This window comes from Musa acuminata, chromosome BXJ3-5, assembly GCF_036884655.1.
Source record: "Musa acuminata AAA Group cultivar baxijiao chromosome BXJ3-5, Cavendish_Baxijiao_AAA, whole genome shotgun sequence".
Lineage (NCBI taxonomy): Eukaryota > Viridiplantae > Streptophyta > Magnoliopsida > Zingiberales > Musaceae > Musa > Musa acuminata.
The window spans coordinates 843,653-867,786 of record NC_088353.1 but is presented as its reverse complement, the minus strand read 5'-3'; the positions used below and the strand labels follow the sequence as shown (position 1 = coordinate 867,786).

Below are 24,134 nucleotides of genomic sequence, written 5' to 3'. Positions count from 1 at the left end.
GTGGGAGGGACCCAAGCAACGCATCTTAACACGAGCTGAGACCCGGACCGTCGTCCTGCAACCATCGAGCTCATCTGATGGGTATGCTACCGAAGAGGAAGGAGGCCAGTCTGCCTGTCACATTGTGACATCAGAAAAGAATAAAAAAGGATAAAGCGATCAGAATATTGTGATGTGAAAAAGAATATAAAAACAAAACGTGAACATAACCCCCGAGTTCGCTTTTGCTGTCTTCTCCCTCGTCCCAAAATATAATGAAGTGCTATGTCCCGACATTTAAGGCACATTGTGTTGATGTAAGATTCTGGCACCATCTCTCGTCGCCGGCAGATCGTCTCAGGAACAAATCGGAAATACATACTCTTTAACTTCAACTGCAGACACTCCATCAAAGATAGAAACTTTGAGCTTCGACAAGGAGCATCACACGACTCGGCAGTGGCGCACTTGAAACCTGTTAGAAATAAATAGGAAAAAACTAATCAACGGAAAACAGAGAACCAGACCGAAACAGGAAACTTGAGCGACGGAGGTTTAAAAGACACTTCCAAACCATATATATCCCCGCAGCATGGTCAAAAATGGATTTTTCATTACTTTGAAGCTGGAGCACATTCTTGACGGTCCTTAGAACAGCAGCCCAACGAGAAAATACCAAAGGGGCTTGGGGACGGGACACATCAGCCGCTCCAGTTAAATGAGACCACCTAACTAACTACAACCAAAGCCTTGCCCACTTTTTGTTACTTCTATGTACCAATACTGCCAACCCTACTGCGATGTTCCTGTAATGTACAGAAAAGCTACACATCTGTTACACTTGCAACCGTTGCCTGGTCATCCGCATACCATTACTCCTTTGGCCACTGAAATCAAGCACGCGTGGCCCACCTGTCCAGTCTTCATCATCCACATCGTCATCATCTTCCTCACCTTTTCGTTGAGCAGCTTTTCCGCCTCTCGAACTTCTTGGAGTAGGGCGTTTCCTCTTGACACTAGCTGTATATGTTGAATAGTCTATTGCGTCTTCTCTCAACGATACCTTGAACTCCTGCAATTCATCAACAAAGTTATCATGAGTGCAGTACAGAAAACTCGGAGAAGGTGAAAAAAAAGAAAAAGTTCAGACAAGGCAACGAGTTAAGGTTGCAATGGCTGAAGCCATTACGGAGCCCTCAATAGTAAAAATTGGCATTCATGACCTCAAGTATCATCTTATGTTCAATTCTTGTAACAGAAGTTGAAAAGATCCATGTTTGTAAATATAATGAATCTTAATTACTGTTGAAAATTCAAAGAGAAGCAGTACAAATCCAAAATATTTATGAATATGTTGTCCTCAAGGAGAAAACACCCTCAACAACGTGGTTCTGGAACTCCAAACAACAAACCACTCACACCCACATCACCAGACGAAAAAATAATTAAAAAATGGAAGCAAGACTGAGAAGTAAATGAATCCATTGCTATCAGAAGGAATCAACTACTTGACAAAAATATGGTTAGAGAATCTAGAGTGGACCGATACTGGTGCTGCAAAAAAAGATGGTAGTCCTTGCACAGGTTTCTGAAGTGAAAGGAACATGACAGATAGTAGTAGTATATACAAATTGACTTCACAAACCTTCAGATGGATAAACATGATAATCAATAGGAAATAAAGGGGCTGTTCTGAAATATTTAGATCCACCAAAAGCATTCTACAAGGGAAAATTTTCTCCATATGATTTCCATCTTCTTAGGGTTCCAAATCAACAAAAGGAGATGCACCCAAACCAAAAGTCAACACTTGAGGTGGCAACAAATATGTAATCAATAAAATCAGCTGTTGGAAACTAAAGAAGATAAGAATGCTAACATACTTAAAAGTCAGTCAAAATGAGGAAAATGTGCAAGCAAAAAAATATGGAATAGTTCCACTCCAGAATCTATCAAGATTACTTCTCAAGTATGCCTAAGTCAGGTACCTGATACTTTTCAACCATGGCTTGATAGGATGTAGGCAAACTGATTGGAGTGTCACTAATGTTGAAAGGAATGTTTTGCTTAGAGATTGTCTCTCCAGGCTTTGGAAGCTCCTTTAAAGAAAACGCCTAATAGAAAGAATTCAAAATATCAAAATCTCTGGAACAGTAATCTGCATGCTCTGTTGTTGAAGGGTAGAGAACTGAAAAACTTCATTATGAAAAAACTAACCTGACACCTGGCATCATTTAGACCATACACAATTTTCAAGTGCCTTTTCAGCTTCAATAGGAGTTGCAGAGCAATTGCCTCATGACAATCAGCCTGAGTAGCAAAACAATTTCCAATCATTAAAAAAGTTACTAGGAAGAGAAGAGCAAGATGACATGCTAAGAATGCCAAATGCCCCCATCAACAAACAAGATTGTGCAAATAAATAAAATGCCACAAAAAAACATAAGAGTTCATATCAAATTTCCAACATCACTAACAGTATAATTAAGACAAGAAAATGCAATTGTTCTATATTTTTAAACTCTAATGTATGAGTAAGTTCCACAGGCCACGATCTTTTTATCAGAATATATGCAAGGTCAAAGGCTACATTATTTGTTGCAATTGACAAACTGATATTATGAGATAGCATGATAATGGGGCAACTAGAAATGATCCTTACATTTTACCCTGTTAAACACAAGGAAGGTTGATATGAAGGGGCAACAATAACAACAATGACAAGAAATAAGTATACAATAATGAAAATATCAATAATATATGAAATTATGAATCACAATGTTATGCAGTTAGGAGTCAACATACACGAAAAGTTGTGTCCTAAGTTATGATGGATGTTTAGTTACCAGAAGACAAAAGGTAGAGGGAGATCTCTCAAACAACTTTATTAAAAACAACAAAAAGAGAATAGGTAGCTCCTCATTTGACTGAAATGGCAGTAAAAGATCCATGTCCAAGCACAAGTTGTAGGGAGCTTAAGGCTTGTTGTAATGCAGAACAGCAACAATGCATTATTCGACAGTTTAAATTGCAAATGATCCATGGTATTACATTTAAACATATAACAACCTGAAACTTCTGCAGGTCTTCTGTTGAAATGCCATGTGAGCTGTCTGACATCTTGTCTGCAATCTCTGTGAAATCATGCTCAGATATATTAGGCCAACCAGAATTGGCATTACCTTTGTCAATTTCACTGGCCATCTCCAATGAATCCCGGTGTTGCGAAACAGAACTCCAGGTTTTCATGTTTGCCTCGAGTGCGCCTGCCCTAACTTGTATTATTCGATTTATATCATATATCAAGTAAAGGGGTTCATCAGGACATGTGAAAGGGAGAGATGCAAGAATCTCTGTGCAATATCTGCGAAATGGAAATGACAATTAGAATCAACACCAACTAAGTTCTTCAAGCCAAATAACAACTTTGTAACTTACACAAGAAAGCCAATCGGTAAATAATTCCCACCACCAGACTCAAATTTCCTCACTATTGAGTGAATGAACTTGTTCCTTGCAATACGATTTCCTCGAATAAGCCTGTATATACGAGATATACCTGGCCGGACATATGCTATCGGATTACCATCAGATTTACCTTTTTGAAGTCCTGAGACCAAATTATGATTACTGGCTATGCACTGAACAAATTTAAATGACATCTGAAGGCCATCACCCAAACGGCTTTCAAAAAAAGCAGGATACCTGCAAAACCAATCATGTTACTAAACAAACACAATGTCATTCCAATTTGACTAGTAAACTTGATAAGTCTATTGAGTTACATGATCATACTTATCATTCATGTTCATCAACAAGTGATGGGCCAATTTTGAATTCACATCCAGCGGATCAATTTCAAGAGCTATGAGGTATGGAACACACGTAATAGGATGGACTAGTCCTTGACGTAGTACAATTTCCACAATCTGAAACAAATGTGAAAAAGAAATCAACACAAGCAAAAACAATAACAGCATACATTTTAATAAAGCTGAGAAATAGAAACAAAGATTTTCATAAAACTAAAAAGTAACTTTGCTATGAAAAAAGATGAGAAATTCAGAGAGTTAATACCTTGAGAGAAGTTTGACGAATTTGGTCATTTCCATCCAAGCATCTTTCAAGAATACTGTTCCAATAAAGCTGAACAATTCCTCCACAAATATTAGTATCACCTGCACCTGCAGCTACAGGCACTTTGTTTCCAGCATCTTCAGCATGTGAAGTTGCATTCTTACTGCCACAATCTGTACCCATTTTGGTTTCCGCATCAAGAAGATATTCATACAGGTTTTGCAATGCTTGCGTCTGGTGTGAAAAAAAAAACATCCCATTCAAATAAAGGGAAAGAACAAAGAATGTGCATAACAAAAAATGATGTACCTTAAGCCTGAAATCAGCACTAGAGGCCAGTGAGGCCTCTAATATTTTCCCAATGTCTTTTTCCAACATATACTCAGGACTAGAAATCAATATATAGCCTAATGCCTGCAAAGCATTAGCATATGAATTCAAGATCCAAGTTCCAAAGAAAAACTTTCAATACACCAAATTCTTTGATAATTTTCACTTGCCTGTAAAGCTCGAACCTTTAAGCCAAAGTCGTCCATGACAAGATATCTTTTCAGTAATGAGAGACTCTTGTCAATATGAACATGTTGACTATCAGTCTTAACTATTAGCTCTCCCCCATACCTTAGAAGAAGCCCAAGGCAGAAAAGTGAACGACCCAAAAGCTGGATATCATACACAAGTTCAAACACCATCAGATAGGTATATCAATGGATTCAAGTTCTCTACTAGAAGAACGAAATGCTTAAAGAAGAAAACAATCCATAGTCATCTTTTGATAACAATAATATTTCTTAAACATCTCCCCATTGATTTGTTGGCCACAACAAATGTTTAAAAAAAAATTAATGTGAACAAAAATAATATAAGCAATATTTTATGGTCAATTCTTAAAATATGTTTCATAGGTAAACATCTCAAATAGTCGATTCATTATTTCTTTAAAAGAAGTAGCTTTCTAATCACACATTTCTGGTTCCGTGCATTAAAAAAATTCAGCAAATAAGCAACAAATATGAGAGAAAATTTCCAATTCATCCTTTTTGAGGCTCTCATAATCTACCTGATACAGTTTTCTAATTCTAAGACCAGCAAGGTTTCCATTAGAACATAAGTGAAAAATAGAAAGTTTAGTTAAATACAAGAACCATTAATCTTTCAACAATCTGCCTTTATCATGTTTCTATTTTATAAACATTACATTTGCAAAACGTCATAAAAATATCAAATAAAGATGTTCCTCAACTAATACCAACAAACCCAAGATAAGGAGAATACACATGTCGTTCCAATTGTGTCGAAGTAAAAAAGTAGACTCTGCTGAAAATTTGAAATAGTAGTGGTAAAGTCTCAATTGTGTTAACTAATTCAGCTTTTTGTTTAATCACAAGTTCAAACAATTATAAAGAGAATTTCCACGACAGAAGTTCTCAATATTCCAACATTGCAACAGAAGACATGACAAGGATAAGAAACCAAGAAAATAGAATAATTTCTAATCTAAGGCATAGTAAAAAAAATTAAATATTTAGTTTTGCAACCAATGCAAAGATGGTTACCTGCATATTATCAGAACCTGAACCTTGCAAATGCTTGAAGAAAATGTGAATCAAATATTCGACAATACTTGAACCTTTGCCAGCAATTTTACTAAGCGAACAAAGGCACCTAGAGGGGGAAAAGGAACAATCAAAATCAACATTTTTATCACAGCTAAATGATGCAGGTAAGCAAAATAAAGAAGAGGAAACAGAAATCCTAGGATCATTACTACTGAAGCATGCAATATATTGCGACAAACTTCTGTCAATAACAAAAAAACAATGATGTGGAATAAAACAAATATTAGTCATACAGCATCTAAAATCCCTAGCTCGATGGTGTTAGGGGCTGTTCAAAGTATCACAGAAGAAAAAGCTGTTGGTTAGCAAAATAGATGCTCCTTACTGCTTTAATTTTAAATTTTTAATGTTCTACAGTACAACACTATCGGTACAAAAAGCCTGCAAATAACACTCCATCTACCATCAGATGAATCCAATTGAACATAAACTGAACTGATCTAGGCCGACCTACCTCTGCACATGCTGCATTTCAATTAACAAAAAGGTGGTCACATGTATGAGGCTCCAACCAATGTAAGGCCAGGAGACACTCAAGGCATGCAACCTTAACAAAGCTCCAACTGTAATAGCAAATTTCATATTAGATAATCTGTGTTGCAGCCACTGGACACTGAGCACCAATGAATAAACTAGTATGAAAGTGAATCCACCGAGCAAAAGAGCAAGTACTAGTCGAATTAACTTGATTAAGAAACAAGACACCAGAAACATGAGGGAACCAGTTTGGAATGCGTCGGATTGAAGATATCTGAAGATCAAGAAACTATTTAATAGATTGAGAACTGTAACATCCAAACTGGACCCAGTCTTAGAAGATTTAATAGTCACTTTCCATCTTCAAGAATTTCAACAAATTTTAGCATCAAAAAACCAGTGATTTAAAAAGGCGCTCGGGCGCTCGCCTAGGTGCTTGGGCGAGGCGAGGCGAGGCCCGACCGCCTCACTTCATTTCCAGGCGACGTGCTTCAAAGAGGCGTCGCCTAGGCGCTCGCCCGAGTCCAGGCGCCGGGCGCTTCAGGCGAGCGCCTATGTTAAACCAGGCGACCAAACCAGCGGTTTAGGTCTGGTTCGGTCTCCGGTGCTTTATTTGGTTCAATCGAACCAACTAAAGCACTAATATCAGCGTGACTTCCCCAACCATAACCTTGCTCGCCGTTCACGCTACTCGCTGCCGCTGCCACTGTCGCCACTCCCGCTGCTCGCCGCCGCTGCCACTGTCGCCGCTCGTCGCTCCCACTCCCGCAGCCGCAGCCACGGCCGTTGTTGTCGCCGCTCCCGCTGCTACCACTGTCGTCGCTCGCCGTTGCCGCTATCGCTGCCGCTCCCGCTTTTCTCAGCACCCTCGGTCTTCCCTTACACTCTTCTCTTCTCTTTCGCTTCTCCTCTTTCGAAATCGAAAGTATACTGTTAATAATATACAGTATATTGTTAACTGTATACAGTATAGCACTATTATTTTGATTTTAATACTATTAATTTTAATATTATTAATTTTTAGTCTCTCACTTCGCTCGGGCTAGCGCTTAGCGCCTCGGGTGTTTTTAGACCGTGGCACCTTTTGGCACCTAGCGCTTATAAATCACTGCAAAAAACTAATCAGTGAAGCCCAAAATCAAATTTGACTCTTGAAAATTGATAATTTGATAGAAACCCAAATCATGCTTGAGAGGATTTGTTAGAGGTCATTGGCACATTTCATTTTAATATGCATCTCGAATCTCGATGACACATAATGTGGAAATGAGTTATGTGGCATTGATTGGAGCAGGTCTGGATCAAGTTTAAATTTTGTTCGAGTTACAATAGTTAGTACTACAAGATTTTTGCAATATTTCAAACAGGGTCAAATATAACCTAGTATGGTCATAATTCGAGTCTGTAAATATGTTACACAGATAAGCAATAGCTGCATGGGAAGACTGTAACTTTTAGGAATTGCAGATATGTTTGTAAAGTTCCCAGTTGCATGAAGAATTACACTTTGTAGCAGTTATGTTTTTGAAAGATTATTCTAGTACCTACTTGAAGAAGCATACAAAATTAAGCTATCCAATAGAAAACAACCACCCAACTACATTATTATAACTAAAAACTTGGGTAACAAGCGATAAAAGAAAATTGAGGCTGTTTCATCTTTTGATCATGTTTAATTAACTACAAGAAGTCTTAGAGACAAAAAGAAAAGCAGATAGTTGATTAATAACAAGAAAGGCACGAAGTTTATGATAATGTGAAGAAGGACTGCAAGGAAACAGCAATCACCAAGTGAGCTATCGTACTCATCATCTGGAAAAATATCATTCAACATTAAACTTAGTTGTCAAATTCCATGATAACGACAAACAAATTTCCTTTTTTATGAGTATCATTGAGATGCATATTAAAATGGGCTTCCTGGTATTAGAAAACACGGAAAGTCAAAGATGCACATGTGCATGAAAAATATCTTTCATTAAACTTCGTTGTCAGATTCCAGGATAGCTACAAAGCAAAATTTCAGATGAACTCACTGGTAAAAGAAAACACAGATAGTCAAAGATGCACACATGCATGACCTAGATAACAATTAGATGATAACACAGAATGGTAATGATAATTTACAAGTAGAATCAAGAAAACAAATCAAACAGTACAGCAAAAAAACAGTATGCCACATATTCAGGTAAATCTAATTTTTCGCAAGTTCTATCATGTGAACATGTAAAGCAATAAATAAAAACCATGAGGTAATAAGATTCAAGCCTCAATTCCCATTATGCATAAAAAAAGATATACACCTCTATGCTGAGCATTTAGGAAAATAACCGTGTTATGAAATATAAATGACAAATGGTATAATCAAATGCGCAATGAAACATAACCTACTTGATACAAGCATGAACGACTGTCAGGAAAGAATGGCGAACAATCATGTGCTTAAGGTCCTGTTCAAGTTCCTCAATAACACTCTGTGGTGGCTTCCGAAGCAATGGCAGAACAGCATTGACTACATATATTATGCTTTCGAGCAGCTGAGCAACTGATTTGTTGTCAACCTAAACAATGCAGGTTGAGGAATCAACCAAAAAATAATTAAGATAATACTACCATTTGCAAGAACAAACCTTTATACAAAAAAAAAGAAAAAAAGATACATGAATTCAAAATTTGGAATGAAGTAAATGACTATATACTGAAGTGATGGCAAAACCAAACCAAACAAGGTTATGTTTATAGGATACATGACAATTGATGCATACTAAAAGCCTAATACCAAGACTTGTAAAAAGGATATTCCAGTAATTATGGACTTCCTGCATATTTAACAGAAACAGAATAAGAAAGCTGCTTTATAAACATCCATTCTTTAGCCCAGTTATTGTTAAAATGTATGAAAAAACAACCGCAACAGGCATAAACTTATCACAAAATTTCCTATGTCATTACACAGTTGTTCATGTTTTATGATCAGAAAATTCTCTTCCCCTGGTCATCATTTCTATGCAATGTCCCGATTTAAATTTTGAGAAGACTGATAATTTAAAAAAATATCTAATATATTAAATCTCAGTCCCAAACTCTGCCTTTAGTACCTCCATAAGTGGTGCTGGCTGTGGTTTTACATTTTGAGCTGACCAGGACATGCCGAGCAGTACAAACAGGTCCAACAGCTGGCATGCACATGGACCCACCTATTCCATGTGGTCCAATGGCGAAACAAGACTAATTGCCAAGCCATATGAATCAGGATTACCACCCGCTACAGACCCACTGTGGTCTCTTTTGAGTTGCAAAAAAGTACTTTTCTGTGTCTTTTGCTTCCCTTTCCCCATATCAACATCCTCACTCTCTTTTTCCCTTCCCTCTCATGCAATTTTTTTCCAAATTCAAACATTACTGGTAGGAGAAGGCGCTTAAATCAAGGATCTGATAAACTATTTCTTCTAAATTAGGTAAATTTGAACCTGATTTCTTAGCTTAATGACTTGAGTTTAGGTTTAATTGGCCATGATTAAAGAGATTTCAAAGATTCATCTTGGTTTTACACTTAAATTAGAACTTGACCCACAAAGATCAAGCCCCAAACCATATGGATCTAGGCTAGATCCACAAGGATCAAGCAGTTTTAGGCTAGGTCTATGTGGATCTACGCTTCATCTTTAGTTAATATAGGTTCAATCTGTATGGAAGATTTTGCAGTTTCTAGATCTTATGATGAACAGTCATTCTTTTCGGAGTTGGATGCATCTTACAATACACAACAACAATGCAGTGACGAGAGCTGCAGCTCAAGCACACTACATCATAAAACTTGTGTGGGACTGATTGCCTGAGCGTCCCATCACACGAGTGGCTCATGGTGATGAGGCAACAACATCAATGACACTGTTTACCAATATCAAATGCCTACCAAATGCCATGGGAGCAGTTTCATGCTTAGGTCCTGCAGATGTACCATAATGATATACAATATCAACAGATTGAGGACCTTGACCCACCCTGTCATGAATCATGATGATCGTTTTGGTCGTAGGAAGTAGGAACAATTAAATAATCTTATAATACAATTATTTTATTCTGCTTCATTGCTTAAATGACTTTGAACTTATTTGTGTGGTGCGACGTATTCTTTAGAGTTTAGATACCTTGTGTTCCTTTGCCACTACATATTTCAATGCAATATACAAATCTTCTCAACATTATGTTTTAAAAGGTAGGAAACAACCATAAAATAGGGATCTTTCAGGGTTTCGAAAGATTGAGACCCTTAAATCACATGCCACAGCATGTGCCAGTGCACCATGTGTGGGTACATTGGCATGTACCTGGTCATGGACCAATATGGGGCCAGTAACCTTAAACCATGGTGCTGAGTATTGACAATCATAGATGCCAAGGGCAATAACGAACATCATTTGGCAGCACAGTGTTAAGTAGTTAAAAGAAATAACCTGGAACAAGTTTGATTGTTAAGAAATTCACCAAACACGATGACAATGATTCTTACATGCTCCAAGGTTCGCAATACCGCACCGTACCGGTATTTCGACCTGGGCTCGGTACCGGTACGGTACGGTATACTGAGCGGTACACCCAGGTGTACCGAGCGATACACCTGAGTGTATCTAGTACTGTAGCATTGCTACAGTGATACAATACCTGCTACAGTGCTACAGTGCCTCGTACCGGTAACCATTGGCCCGCGTACCGAAAACCTGTCGAACCGGTACATACCACCCATACCGGGCGGTATGGCTCGGTACAGCAAACCCTGACATGCTCAACAAAAAATATATCCAATGGTATTCTTTCATGGTAAGACCTAGGTCCTTAACAGGCTGCTCAGTCAGCAAGAACATTTCAACACTCTTAGTTCCTGCCTCAGTAATAGTTAAAAAGTAAACATAAAATTCAATAAAAAATAAACTTAACAAATATTATATTTAGATGCTTTAGACCTCAAAATTCATTTAGAATGCTTGTTATGCAAAATAAAAAGGGCCACATTCCTAGAAGGTTCAAGAGGTAAAAGTAGGAAGTAACTTATTCGAGTCCCACATTCCACAAGATAAATAGATTAGATGCAATGCCATGAAAAAATAAAAGAACCACAAGGATAGCTTTGTTGTCACTTCATGAACAATGCTTGTGCTTCTCTTTGCGATATACCTAAAAAAAGCAATTATTCCTATAAGGGATGATGTAATGCCGGATACATATTTTGCCTTAGGAGTTAACAGACACAAAAAACAACACATCAGTTCGCATCTGTTCTACCGCAAATAAACAAGCTAACACTGTAGAACATAATCAAAGAGAAGAAACAAAGCAAAACTGGATATAATCAGTACGATTCATATAAACTATACAAGAGTTAATAACAAAAAATACCATAAAAAGGGCCTAAACGGAGTACAAAGAAATGAAGAATTAGAAATGCACATTAAAATATTAATGTGGAAGATGTGACAAGAAAATCTAAATAAATAAACAAAACTTCTAAAGAAACATTCTTGTATCTCAACTTTGGCGATGCTCAAGATATTATCCATAAACCGTCGAGCATCAACGTGGAAAACACAACAAGAAAATCTAAATGTATGCATGAAATTGCCAAAACCAAACATAATACCTGATTCTTAAGGTATGGCTGAAGAGTTATAACAAATTGTGATTGATCGGTGGATGGAGCACAAAGTGTTGGATCCACAACGCAAAATGAATGCAAAGCAAGAACATATGGGAGTGCACAAACTTCCTCTTTATCACTAGTCTCCTCCTCTACCTACATGTTTTTGATATGTTGCATATTAAAAACCGGATGACTAAATAGTTCAACACACAAAGACACTGCATGCTAATAAGGTCAAAAAAATGCACCTGCAATATTCTTTCTAATAAACGTTTGCAAATCAATTCACAGCGTTTACGCACAGATGCCAAAGAAGCTGCATTTATCCCAGTAGCTTTAGCCGATTGTGGAAGAAAATCAAGTGTTAAATTACGCTTTATAACTGTAACAAGATGATGACTGTTAGGCATATTTCTCAGCATATCAACAATCTGCTCAGTCTTCTTTGCTACTTCCATAGGTACAGAGCTACCATCAGCTATCAAGTGCTTCTGACTTCCAGTTGGTTCCTCGAACCAAAGTTCAAAGAATGTTTTGCATACTAAATCCTGTTAATAACCCATAGTAAACCTATTAAGTTAATCAAGCATAGAAAACATGTAATCCTACAAAAGACATGATGCTTAGTCTCGTAAAGACCAGGAAAAATCAACCACATTAACTATGTATGTGTATATATATACATATATACATATATACATACATACATACATATATATATATACATATATACATATATACATATATACATATACATATATACACATATATATATACATATATACATATATACATATATATATATATATATAAAAACACACAAACTACTATTAAAAGGTTAAAAGAACCAATTCAGAACAATACTCATATCACCTGTACGCTTGATTCCTCATCGGTAACACGAGAAATGATCTCAATAAAAGCACGAGTTGCTTCTGAGAAGTTTGATTCAGAAATACACAAGTCGCGGATAATTCTAATGGAACGTTTGCGCACACTGACTCCGGTATCCTTTATCCGTTCAGCAACTTTTTCAAAATACTGTCAAGCACAAAATAAACTTCCAATTAGACAAATAACCATTCAAGAATCTGAAAGTGCATGTTTGATTTAATCACCTTCAAACCAACTCCAGGATGAGAAGCAATATGTCTGCCAACAAGTTCAAGAGCAGCTTCCCGAACTGAGATCGCAGAGTCACAAAACCTTCCTTCAACAGCACATTGGACACGTTTATCACATAAAACCTCAGGATCAGCTTCAACTATGGCACTGACCTAAAACAGTGTAATAGAAGCATCAGTGTAATAGAAGCATCACCACTGTAATAGAAAGAAATTAGATACATATTTATTTGCTCTGTAGAAAAAATGCTCACTGCTCTTAATGCCTTGGCTCGCAAAACTGGAGAGTTCTCCCTCAAGCTTGCCTGAGAGCAATGAGTTTGCTGTAATCCTTAACATAGACAACATCCAAGAATAAAATGGAATGCAATAAAAAGCTATTTACCAAGAGCAGTGAAAGAATTTTGTCAAATCCCCTAGAGAAAGAATTATTTTGCCCAAGTGCCAAGCATATCTTCTTAGCCCCATCTCTTGACAACAATAAAGAACTACCAGAGTCCCGCAAAATGGCCTTTGACTTTAGTCTAGCAAGATAATAAATAACCCTTTCTTGAGATTGAGAGTCGTCCTTGTACCACAAGCAAAGATAAAACCTGCAAATGGTTTAGCATTTAAATAATGTGATTGTAACAATTCTAGAAGGAAAAAGTATTAAGTTTTCACACCAGCGAGTAAACAAATTCACATCATCTTCGGAACCATTTTGTTGCAGATGGTTCAAAAGAATTTGTTGAACAACTTCCAATTTAGTGACACAGTCAGAATCTCCAGAAGTGGTGCTAGCAGAAACTAAGCTTATCTTAGCATTATCCTTGCTCTGCATATTGCAGTATGAATGCAGAGTAATTAGCTGCTTCTTGCATAGACATATATGACAAGACCAGTCCCGAAGCAACATTTCTTGTCCCGAAATTCCCAAGCAATCAGGATGAAAGCATCTCTTGCAGAGATGACAGATGATGTTGGCACCTCTTCTTTTAAGACAAACAGAGCATGCATCTTTCGTGCCAACAGAAACATCATCATTTGCATCGACCAGATCTTGTAGGATCCAGAACCTATCCCTGCTGCAAGTCACAGCATCACGTTTCAGCCTTGCTGCAATCATTCCTAGAAGGTCAACAGCCATGCAACGTGCTGAGATATCTTTAGATTTCAATCCAGCATTTTGAAGCAGCAAGACACAGAGAACCTGCATAGACCAGACTATTTAATTAAAATTATAATGCACAATACTCAAGTTCTGGTGAAGATCCATCACCTCCAATATTGGAGCAGAAGCAGGATATTCAGGTAAATTCAAAGTCGTCAGCAGATCCATGATAATATTCTCTAAGATCATCTTCGACTCTGATACATCTTGAGATTTTGCAGTGGTCAAACGCTGAAGAACACTGGTCCAGAAAAGACAACAGGTTTGAGTTGCAGCTTCATAAGATTTAGCTGGGCTACTTGAATCAGATGATATATCTAAAACTGCATTCCAGTTTGCTGCTGTCTTCAAACTTTCAGGAAGATTGCTACTGACTTGCACCAATTGAATCAACAAAGCTGTTATCATCTGAATCTGTTTTTGTTCCTCATCGGGGAGATGATAAGCTCTAATAGCCCGTTTGTTGAATTGTAACTTCCTAAGAAGCTGCAGGGTTTCATCTATCAAGAAACTCCGGTGCTGTGTGTATGAAGAATACACCTGAATGAACAAACAAGCATAATAAACAAACAAGAGCATATATTATTGAGAACCAATTTAAGTAAAATAGATAGCATTACCCCACATATTAAATTTATAGACTTTAATTGCAAGAGCTGAATGTTATCTGCCAAGAAAGTTGAAAAACTGGTCTTAACCAACTGTAGAATGCAACTATCTGAGAGTCGCTCCACAGACAATAGATCCTTGAGAAAGCCTAGAATTGAGCAAAGTTTCTGAACCACAGCATACACTGGTGCTGAAATTCTGGTGTAAACAAGAAACACAACAATAAAACAAGTATCTTAAATATGCAAATAAGTGGAAATACAGTCACAAATAACCAAGTATTAGAGATAATACTTGCTTCCGGAAGACTTCCTCAGATTCACATTCCTATTATAGCGCCTTCTTTTGGCTAATGAACTATTGGTATTATCTACATCATCATCATCTTCCTCATCACCTGGATAAATACAGAAAATCAAACAATAGACCCATTACAAGGTAAAACAGAAAGCTCTTCAAGCTTACTGGATGTGTATCAAAATGCACAGCATATCAGCATGATTCAATTCTTTACTTTCACTCTACAATGAAAAGTTCAAAAACATCCAACAAAGCCTCACACAGGCAAAATCACCAGTTAACATGGTGCAAACAGCTAGATCCTTGTAGCAAAAAGCAGAAAGGACCTCATCAGGTTCACACTGTTAACACAAGATCAAAAGCCAGAGCTACATATTGGAGACCTGATTGAAATCGACTGAGTTGCTCATTGAACATGCATCAGCTATCAGATGTCCCCAAAAATAAAAATAAAAAATCAGTTCCTAAAATATTACCATCAAAAGGAGCATTTTCACTTGGTTTGGGAAGACTGTGCAATGGATTACATGCTGCGATGATTTCCATGATCTGATGTCTTGAGAAATCAAGAATTCTTTCAATGACCTGAGTTAAATGTGAAACAGAGTCATGAAATTATCAAAAATATTAAACATGTTAACTAAAAAATCCATCCTATGTGAACAGGTAGCAGGGTGTAAAGGGAAGTAACTTGTCATATTACCGTTAAGACATTAACGTAAAAGACTATAAATACTTTGCACATACTTCTTCTCTATATAGCTGCTTTGGCATATCTTGATGGGCCATAATTCCCAGTGATGCATGAGTAGACTCCAAAGCACACAGGACCAAGTTTGCAGCATCGTCATCAGCCTGAAAATTGTGCACATGCATAAATAAAGCATGCTAAAGGTACATGCAGTAAGTACCTTTCTTCAAAGGATCATATAAGAACTTGAAAAGGTAAGAAGGCATGTAAGAGGAGCTGTCAAAGATTAACACTTCTACATTGCAGCTTTTCATGTAATTGACAATGGAAGAAACATTTTAAGAAACCAGCAGGTAAGGAATACTGATGTATATTTTGATACGACATACAGATTAGGGTTGCAACTATGGTAATGCAACCTATACCTGTCCGGCCAATCAGTCCAGATCCGTGTCATCCAGCCTAAAGTTCAGTTCCAAATCAAGCAAACTGACATTCCTGGGCTGAAATCCTAAGACAACGAGGCTTAACCAGACCTCAGAGAGCTTGTTTCATCCCATAAGTACAATGCATAATCAACACTAATCCAATCAAACCGGATCCATGTAACACAATCTACACATAAAACAAGACCGTTCTATTTTACAAAACATTGGCCTGCTGGTGAATGATGAATACAGTCCCGTTCCAAGCTTCCAGCAGCAGTCTAAGATAGATAAACCTACCAGGCAGATATGGGCTGACTCATTTAGTGACTCATTGCTTGCCTTAGCCACAAAAATGTCATGACCATTAACCTATTATGCTACAAAACCACTCAGTTGCAATAAAAATATAATGCTTCCTCAGAGTGATCTTCAATTTCCATGGATTCCATCCAGTAGAAAAAAATAATAATAAGAAACCACCTTCCAATACTGAGAATTATGAGAACCATCTAAATGTTTAAAAAATTGAGATCATTTTGTATGTGTATATATACACCCATTTGCACAATGATGTGAACGACTCACGTTTATTCAAAGTCATTCCATCAAATTGCTTAACGAATATGAGCATGGAAAATCCCATTCTCAAGCTTCACCCAGCTACTTCATGTTGACTTGAAAAATGGTTCATGGGATCAACCAATCCACATCAGGATTGGCCAAATCTGAACCTGAAACCTCTAAGTTTTAAAGCTCGCTCAGCTGGTCCCTATCCTGAACCTAAACGGTCAAACCTGTCCCGGCTAATTTCCACGAAATCTAAATGGTCTGATCAGTTACTGAATGGTTTATCTCCCAATCCTGTCGATTCCAGCCAATTTAGGTTGATCCAGCAGTCATGACTTATTTCCAACTGATTTCATCATTCTTCACCAATTTTCATAAGATTACAGCTAATTTCTGATCATTCAGAAGAAATAATAAACAAAAACTCAAGATCCAATATGATCGAGCTATACCAATCCCGATCCATGCATTCAACTCAACTATTAACACCACAAGATTCAGTTGATCGCCAAGCCAATTAATATTATAACCAATTCAAATCTAACAATTCCAAATAACTCAATGACTACACGAAACATAACCGTGATTCTATCAAACAAATTTTACTGAAGAGGACTTCTACCCGACTTGAATTTTGAGATAAACCCATATATGATTGGCCACTCAATATTCAGGAATATTTATATTATAAAATCAAAACTAAATTTTTCATGTTGCTAATAAGAAGGAAATTTTACTTCCACCTCGCACATCATATTTTTAACTTTTTAAGGCAATTAATGCATATTTGTTCAGCAAATAACAAATGCTAATGTGTGCACTAAAAATTATTCAGGCATGTATAACCCTTATTAATCGTTGCAATCTTTATTTTACCTTAATATAAATGCATAATGTTATTGACACAATCATCCTCGACATAGTGGGACGATGATATGTGATGGTTGTTTATGCCCCTACAATTCCAATTTAATAAATTGCAATTTTTCATCATTCACCACAAGGACAAACTGTATGGACCTTTGCTTCATTACTTTAGTCAGTCAACTAGTTTTCAGACTAATTATTTTTCAACACAAGTTCATCAAAGCAATTCCTTTACTGTTCACCTTGGAAGAAGAAAATGCTGCAAATGACCAGTCCTCATAACATAACTTTGTCCTACTTAAGAATCAACCACAACAAGCAAACCCAACTCAGCTCCTCAAGAGATATCCAAATTTGTTACAATGCAGTCAAAGATATCCAAATTTGTTAGTATGCAGTCAAACAAATGTTACCGATCTTTATGCTCCAGAAAAGCCGAAGACCTCAAACAGTACAAGGGCCAACACAAAGCAGCTGATAAAATGTCTCTTTGGTCTTCTTCTCCATTTCTGAACACCTAACTTCAAAACATCATACATTTTCTTGCTATGCACATAAACATCATTTTTTTATGAGTTTGAACTTTGAACTGCCTTCAACTTCTCAGCCCTATCATTTTCCCTATTTGGTGCTACATCTCCCATGGATCAATTGTAAAGGTTCTTTATTTCATCTTTCATTATAATAAATATCATCCATCTCAACATCATCATATGCTGAACCTTCTCTTATGATTCTTCTCAAGGCCACACAATTTGAGGCATAAAAGTGCAAATGAACCTACAGGCTACAGAAATCATGTACAATTTGCGCCTTGACCTAACTTGCTAGTACAATCAAGGCATGAAAGTCTTGTTTAGGTACATGGACATTTTTTAACCATCCACTTCAACTATATCCTCCTATCTTGCCTAAATGCCAATAAACATATACACACCTATATATAAGAATTAAAAGTTAAGTTATTTAAATTGTCAACACAAAAGGAAAATATATAAAAGAATAATCACCATTTTTGTTCAATGCACCCTAAGCAAAAAAAAAAAGACCATTTTTATTCAATGCATCTGAAGCAAATCACCATTAAGCAAGACAGAACTTGTAAGCACAGATTGACATCAGCTGCCAACAAATGAAAGGAAAACCAAAGTCAAATTTTACCTTTTCTAAAAGGAAACATTTCAATGATAGAAAATAACAGCATCTATATTCTATAGCCAAAAAAAAAACTTACATTGTCATTTCCATCAATCGACAGGCCTTGTGCACACTGTATTTGACGATCTAAAATATTTATGAGTCTCACAAGAGTGTTGAGTGGAATTAACTGCAAGACTTTCTTTGAACGTAAAGACATTATCTGATTTAGAAGTGTTTTAATATCAGTCAGCGGAATAGATGACACCTCTGCACCTTCCGCATCATCAGGTATCTCTGCCCTCCCACAAAAATCTTCAGCCATCTCACAAAAGCTTCCAACTATTCCTGCAAATTAAAGAAAAAAATATTAATACTCGAAACAAGAGCGTCGAGTAAAGACACGAGAAAGATTAGGTAACCTTGATGGTCAAGAAGATCTGGCCCCACAGATGATGGAACAGAATCACTTTCTTTCTTTTTTATTTTCGGTTTTCTTGACGAAGCAAAAGAAGGTGGTTCCTGCAATTGCAAGCATTTGGGGACTTACATAAACAGTAGGAAAAGAGGATCGATAACTAAGAGAAGACCATAAAACTCACAGTGATCAAGTTCTTTTCTGACCGGTCATCACATTCACCCCCATTATCCCTTTGTACTTGGGAAACACCTTGTCCAAAGGGTTTCTTTTCTATCGTTTGATTAGACCTTCTCTGCTCCTGAAGAGGACCTGAGAAACTTGAACAGCACAACATTACATAAGCAAAGAAGTGAAAGAAAGTCCAACTAAAACGACAATCACACCCAAAAATATATATATTGCAACAAAGAAGTTGTCAGATAATTATGACGAGTAAAAATCAAATTATACAAAAAAGTAAAACAACAAAATCATGAATTTTTCACATGACAAAATACTAAAACACAAAGTAAAATGAGTAACCAGACACATGAAACCTCAGAAAACTAGTGCCAACTTAGTTAAAAAAATCAAAGTTTTATAAAGCATCCATATGGCCAAGGACTACAGAAGCCAACATAGATTGAATTTGTTTTCTGAACCAGATAAAATTTCATTACAACAACAGAGATATACCAAGTATAATGACATGGGATGTATTACAACTAGTGACAAATTTCATAATGTTAATGACATGGGAGGTATTAAAGCACATAAAACATAACAACTTTAATACTTAAAAAAGCACCTTATTTTGCACTGCCAAACCTGATAGACAAAGTATAATAAGGCAAAAATGGATCTGATGTACTTGAAAACCTAATAAGCTTTGATATGATAAAACACGATTGTCCTAATAAATATGGACGTAGTTGTAATCAATAACTTTGTAGGTGTTGATATGATGAAAACAATGAAGTTAGCTTCACATACACACTCTTCCTTCAATTATTTTATTACAGTTCCAATATACAGCTGGAGAGGTGTGCATATATACAAATATAAAAGAACTCCCTATGGTGATGACATTTACATGCACTTCATTTATGAAAACCAAATTAACATCACCACCAACACATTAGATTATAAGATACCTTAAGAGTCAACATGAGACAATCTATCACTGCCTTTAACCAATGTGACTTTATATGTTGGTTATGATGTGTAAGGTCAGTCAACTTTGTATGGTTGTCAATAAAAATTGTTTCAGTTTTAGTACTAAGCAAGGATTGAAATATCGTACCGTACCGGAGTTTCGAGATACGCTCGGTACGGTGCTGTACTGTATACCGAACAGCAGGGCGACGTTGCCAATATATGTGTGTGTGTGTTTATATATGTGTGTGTGTGTATATATACATATACCGCCCGGTAGTGGATGGTCCGTGTACCGGTCTGCTGGCGGTCCGGTACATACCGCCCGGTACGGCTTGTATTATTTGAAATTGAAGACCTTGGTTCTAAGTCTAATTTGTAATTAGGGTCTTGTAGATGGATACTGTAGCTACAGTTCCTCATGTGTCGATAGGTTAGCTTGTATTGCCCTCATATTGGTAGTTCATTGACTGGGAATTTAAAGATTGACTGTCCCAATAGCTGGGAATTTAAAAATAACTTTCTCTTGGATGCCTGAAAAACGGGGGAAAGGTAGCCAAATACTTCACAAAAATTGGAGCTTGACTGACCTCAATATCTACAACCATTAAGAACTAAAGCCCAAATCCTAAAACAAAGGGAAATGGAGAGGTGTGGTAATCAACAAACATGCATGAATCTGATATAGCATTCATCACAATCTTATGGTTGCAAACTAAACAAATAACCAAAAAAAAAATTAATTCTATAGTTACCAAAAACACTATCGGTACCACCCAGCGACGGGATGACATGATTCAGATTAAAAGGATCAATTTGATCAGATCGGAGGGATCAAAATCAAAGAAAAAAGAAATAAAAATAACAACTTATGAAAAATTGATGAAATATAAAATATTAGGAAACACAAAATAAAATTTGAAAAAATAATATATGCTAAAAAATTATTTTGCCCTGATATTTCATAAAATATTGAACTTTCTAAAAAGACATGAGATTGGAAATATAAAAGGTTAAAAAAATAACTATATAAATTATTGATCAGAAATTAAATATTGATCTATCATTGAAAGATATCGATGAAGTAAATGATTATCCTTCTTTTTTTTTTTTTTAAGCTCAAGACTTATCTACATGTAGCTTTGAAAATAGATATAGATCCCATTTTAGCCTCACGCTTCTGGAATTACCACGTACACAAGGTGCTAAGAAACAAGGAAAACTTTATTTAAGGAGAGTGTTGATTAATTGTGAAAGCTACGGCAACACAGCAATTTCTTGACCAACCATTTCTTCACCCAATATCCTTTCGTCTTTTTTAACCAGCAGTCGATGATGAACATTGTAACAATGGTGACAAAAGAAAATGATTCCAGCAGATAGCAAACACAATAATGATAGTGTATCCTCTATTTCAAAGTTAAGGTCATAGGAACTTTTTTGGTCTTTAACCGACGCTTTCTCTCCTCTTTCCCTTCTTTCGGCTTCTCTCTTGCCTTACCTTTTTTAAACTACCAAACCACCTAGGCTTGGCCAAAATTACCATTAATTTCAACCAATAAAGCTGTCAGATCAACTAAAATCAGATTGGTTTTAGACGATATGAAAACATATGGCTTATGCTGTTTTGGAATCATTTGATATCATGATGTGGACCAGAAGAAGAATATCAGAAACCAGAATAAATAACCATCGGAGAAGCCAAGACCACAATACATGGTCAAACACTATTTCTTTGATTCAAAATTTGATTTCAATCAAAGATTTATTTTAAAGTAACTAAAAAATTTCAGCTACTTCTAAGACTGACATGTTAAGTACTCCATCTAACATTTCCCCGGTTCAAACAATATTTTTAAATAAAATGAACCCCAAAACAATAATAAGACATCCTACACAAACCAAAACTTATAACCTAATAAAAAACACTTCAACATCCTTAAAATAATATAAATAATCTCAAACTCTATCGAACTAGAAAAAATTGGGACCCTGAATTTGGGCGCATCACCAGTCCAAAGTATGATAAGAATGGATCAGTTACACCATTAATGACGTCAATGCTATTAATACGAAAACTATTCAACTACTTATACTGAAAAATCAGGAACGTAATGCTGGTTGTTACTGCACATAAACTCAAGATAAGCCACAGCACATCAAAGCAGAGAACTAAAAACATGATATTTTTGTTTTCCACAATCCAAATGGACAATAACAAACTCGAAATAACATCAAATCCATGTTCTCATCAAAGAAAACTTAAGGGTTTCCTTTTTCCAATTCTACCAAGAAAAGATCAAAACATTGGTTTAATTTATCAAACACCTAATCCTTTGCCTCTCTTACGAAGAATCAAATTATTCCTTTAATTCCACCGACGTACAAACTATTACACGCTACGTTCCTTTAGAACGCATGAGCTAATAGCACGAGTCCTTGCAGAGAAACGGAGAATAAATAAAAACTAGACCGAAATAAATACACGAGCTCTTGCTAGAAAATAAGAGAAGAAATAAAAGCCAAACCCAAGAAGAAACCAAGAACTACAGGAATACGCATGCATCACGTGTGTGTTTCATCAACAATCAACAAATTGAGTATAGTTTACCTCGATAGAAACACTTAAAGGCATCCGGGTTATACTTGACGACTTCTTGATAGAGCCTCGAACGGTCCCCCAAGTCATCAGGAACGACTCTCGCGTTTTCCTTGAGATTTCTACGCGATAAACAACATTACGGATGCAGTCACAAAACCATGCCTTCGCTCGAACGAATACAATACAAGACAACCTCGAAAGCCAGACTTACAAGTAGTCAACATCGCAATTCCTAAGCAGCTCCGCGATCGTTCCCGCGTGCGCGAGAATATCCGGGCGGTCGCCGGAGCGGGACCCTCCGGGCACGTCGGAGAGGCCGAGCTGCTGGTCGAAGGACCCAAAGCACACGGGGAGCGAGGGCAGGGACAAGGAAGGAGCGATCTCCGAGTGGGTGGTGTTCGACAGGCGGCAGTACCGCTCGAATCCCAGGTCCTGGTTGAACTCCATGGATCAGGCCGACGCAGGGATCAAGGGCATGGAGATCGAAGGCTTAGGGCAGAATCGGGGGTAGAAATTAGGGTTTCTGGGGTTGGAAACCCCGAGAAGCCCTAACAATTTGGGGGAGATGGAGGAGGGGGGTTTCGAAAGGAACAGGAGACGAACGAGGGTCGGGTGGAGAGCGAGAGCTCCGCTGGAGGTGGGCCGACTTGAATAGGGAGGGTCGGAGAAATGGGCGACGACGAAGCTTTTCCGATTCACATTTAGCCCTCCGACTTGCTTTTATTTGCGGACTGAAGGACGGAGCCGCAACTTCCCGTGGAAGGAAGAACCGTAGAGGGCTAAATTTGAAATTACAAGGACGTGGTCTTGTTGACTTGAATTACTAATATACCCTCGTGAAGATATCTGCAGCGCCATCTAATTGGGCTTTTCCGTAACTTTGTGGTCTAACCGTCCATTCCTTCTGTCTTTTTATGTTAATTTTACTTTTAAATTGTTCCCAACGTAAATAAAGGGCATACTATTAATCTTTCAAATAAATCAAGTAAATGTATCAATATCTTTTTAAAACTTAAATTTCTTGCAACGACACATCTATAATTTATGTTTGTGTACCTTTACACCGTGGTCGAAGAGTCGGCACGACTTGATTCGACTTTGGATGTTCAAAGATGCTCACGCAAGAACTTTCGTGGTCGAGACGGATGACAAGTCAGGATGGGTTGCGAACATCGTCACCTGTTGTTGCATCGTCAGCCCCTGCACTCAGGTCGAGGTTGGGAGGAGTTTTTCGATCAAATCCCTTCGAAACTTAAGTCAGTGTTGAGTAAAATACGAATGAAATGTGTATCCTCCCACTCTCTAGCCGGA

The 24,134-nt window shown here is 37.1% G+C and overlaps 1 protein-coding gene across 2 annotated transcripts; it reads right to left on the bottom strand.

The window, feature by feature from the left end:
• Positions 1-572: 572 nt before the first annotated feature.
• Positions 573-23,543, bottom strand: LOC103983615 (sister chromatid cohesion protein SCC2). Of its 2 annotated transcripts, none has more exons than XM_009400861.3 (28): positions 23,035-23,543; positions 22,833-22,942; positions 19,269-19,404; positions 19,089-19,188; positions 18,764-19,014; positions 15,724-15,831; positions 15,453-15,561; positions 14,971-15,073; positions 14,688-14,874; positions 14,176-14,607; positions 13,580-14,106; positions 13,300-13,507; positions 13,169-13,219; positions 12,909-13,067; positions 12,664-12,831; positions 12,039-12,338; positions 11,791-11,943; positions 8,544-8,713; positions 5,613-5,721; positions 4,557-4,718; positions 4,366-4,470; positions 4,057-4,290; positions 3,775-3,908; positions 3,418-3,684; positions 3,049-3,343; positions 2,197-2,289; positions 1,968-2,093; positions 573-1,051 (listed from the first exon to the last, which is right to left on the bottom strand). In XM_009400861.3, exons 5-28 carry the CDS (start codon positions 18,989-18,991, stop codon positions 815-817), a joined length of 4,665 nt encoding a protein of 1,554 aa, XP_009399136.2. In that variant the 5' UTR covers positions 18,992-19,014; positions 19,089-19,188; positions 19,269-19,404; positions 22,833-22,942; positions 23,035-23,543; the 3' UTR covers positions 573-814. The 2 variants fall into 2 exon arrangements, with proteins under 2 accessions (XP_009399136.2, XP_009399135.2); XM_009400860.3 differs by having other exon boundaries at positions 19,269-19,396.
• Between the last annotated feature and the right edge of the window lie 591 nt (positions 23,544-24,134).

Excerpts from the sequence above, each read along its gene's own strand:
- LOC103983615 (XM_009400860.3), bottom strand. The coding sequence starts at position 23,270 with ATGGAGTTCAACCAGGACCTGGGATTCGAGCGGTACTGCCGCCTGTCG. Across the intron at positions 12,832-12,908 it reads ATCCTGGAGTTGGTTTGAAG|TATTTTGAAAAAGTTGCTGA; the intron begins GTGATTAAATCA and ends TGTGCTTGACAG. Across the intron at positions 12,339-12,663 it reads ATGAGGAATCAAGCGTACAG|GATTTAGTATGCAAAACATT; the intron begins GTGATATGAGTA and ends GGTTATTAACAG.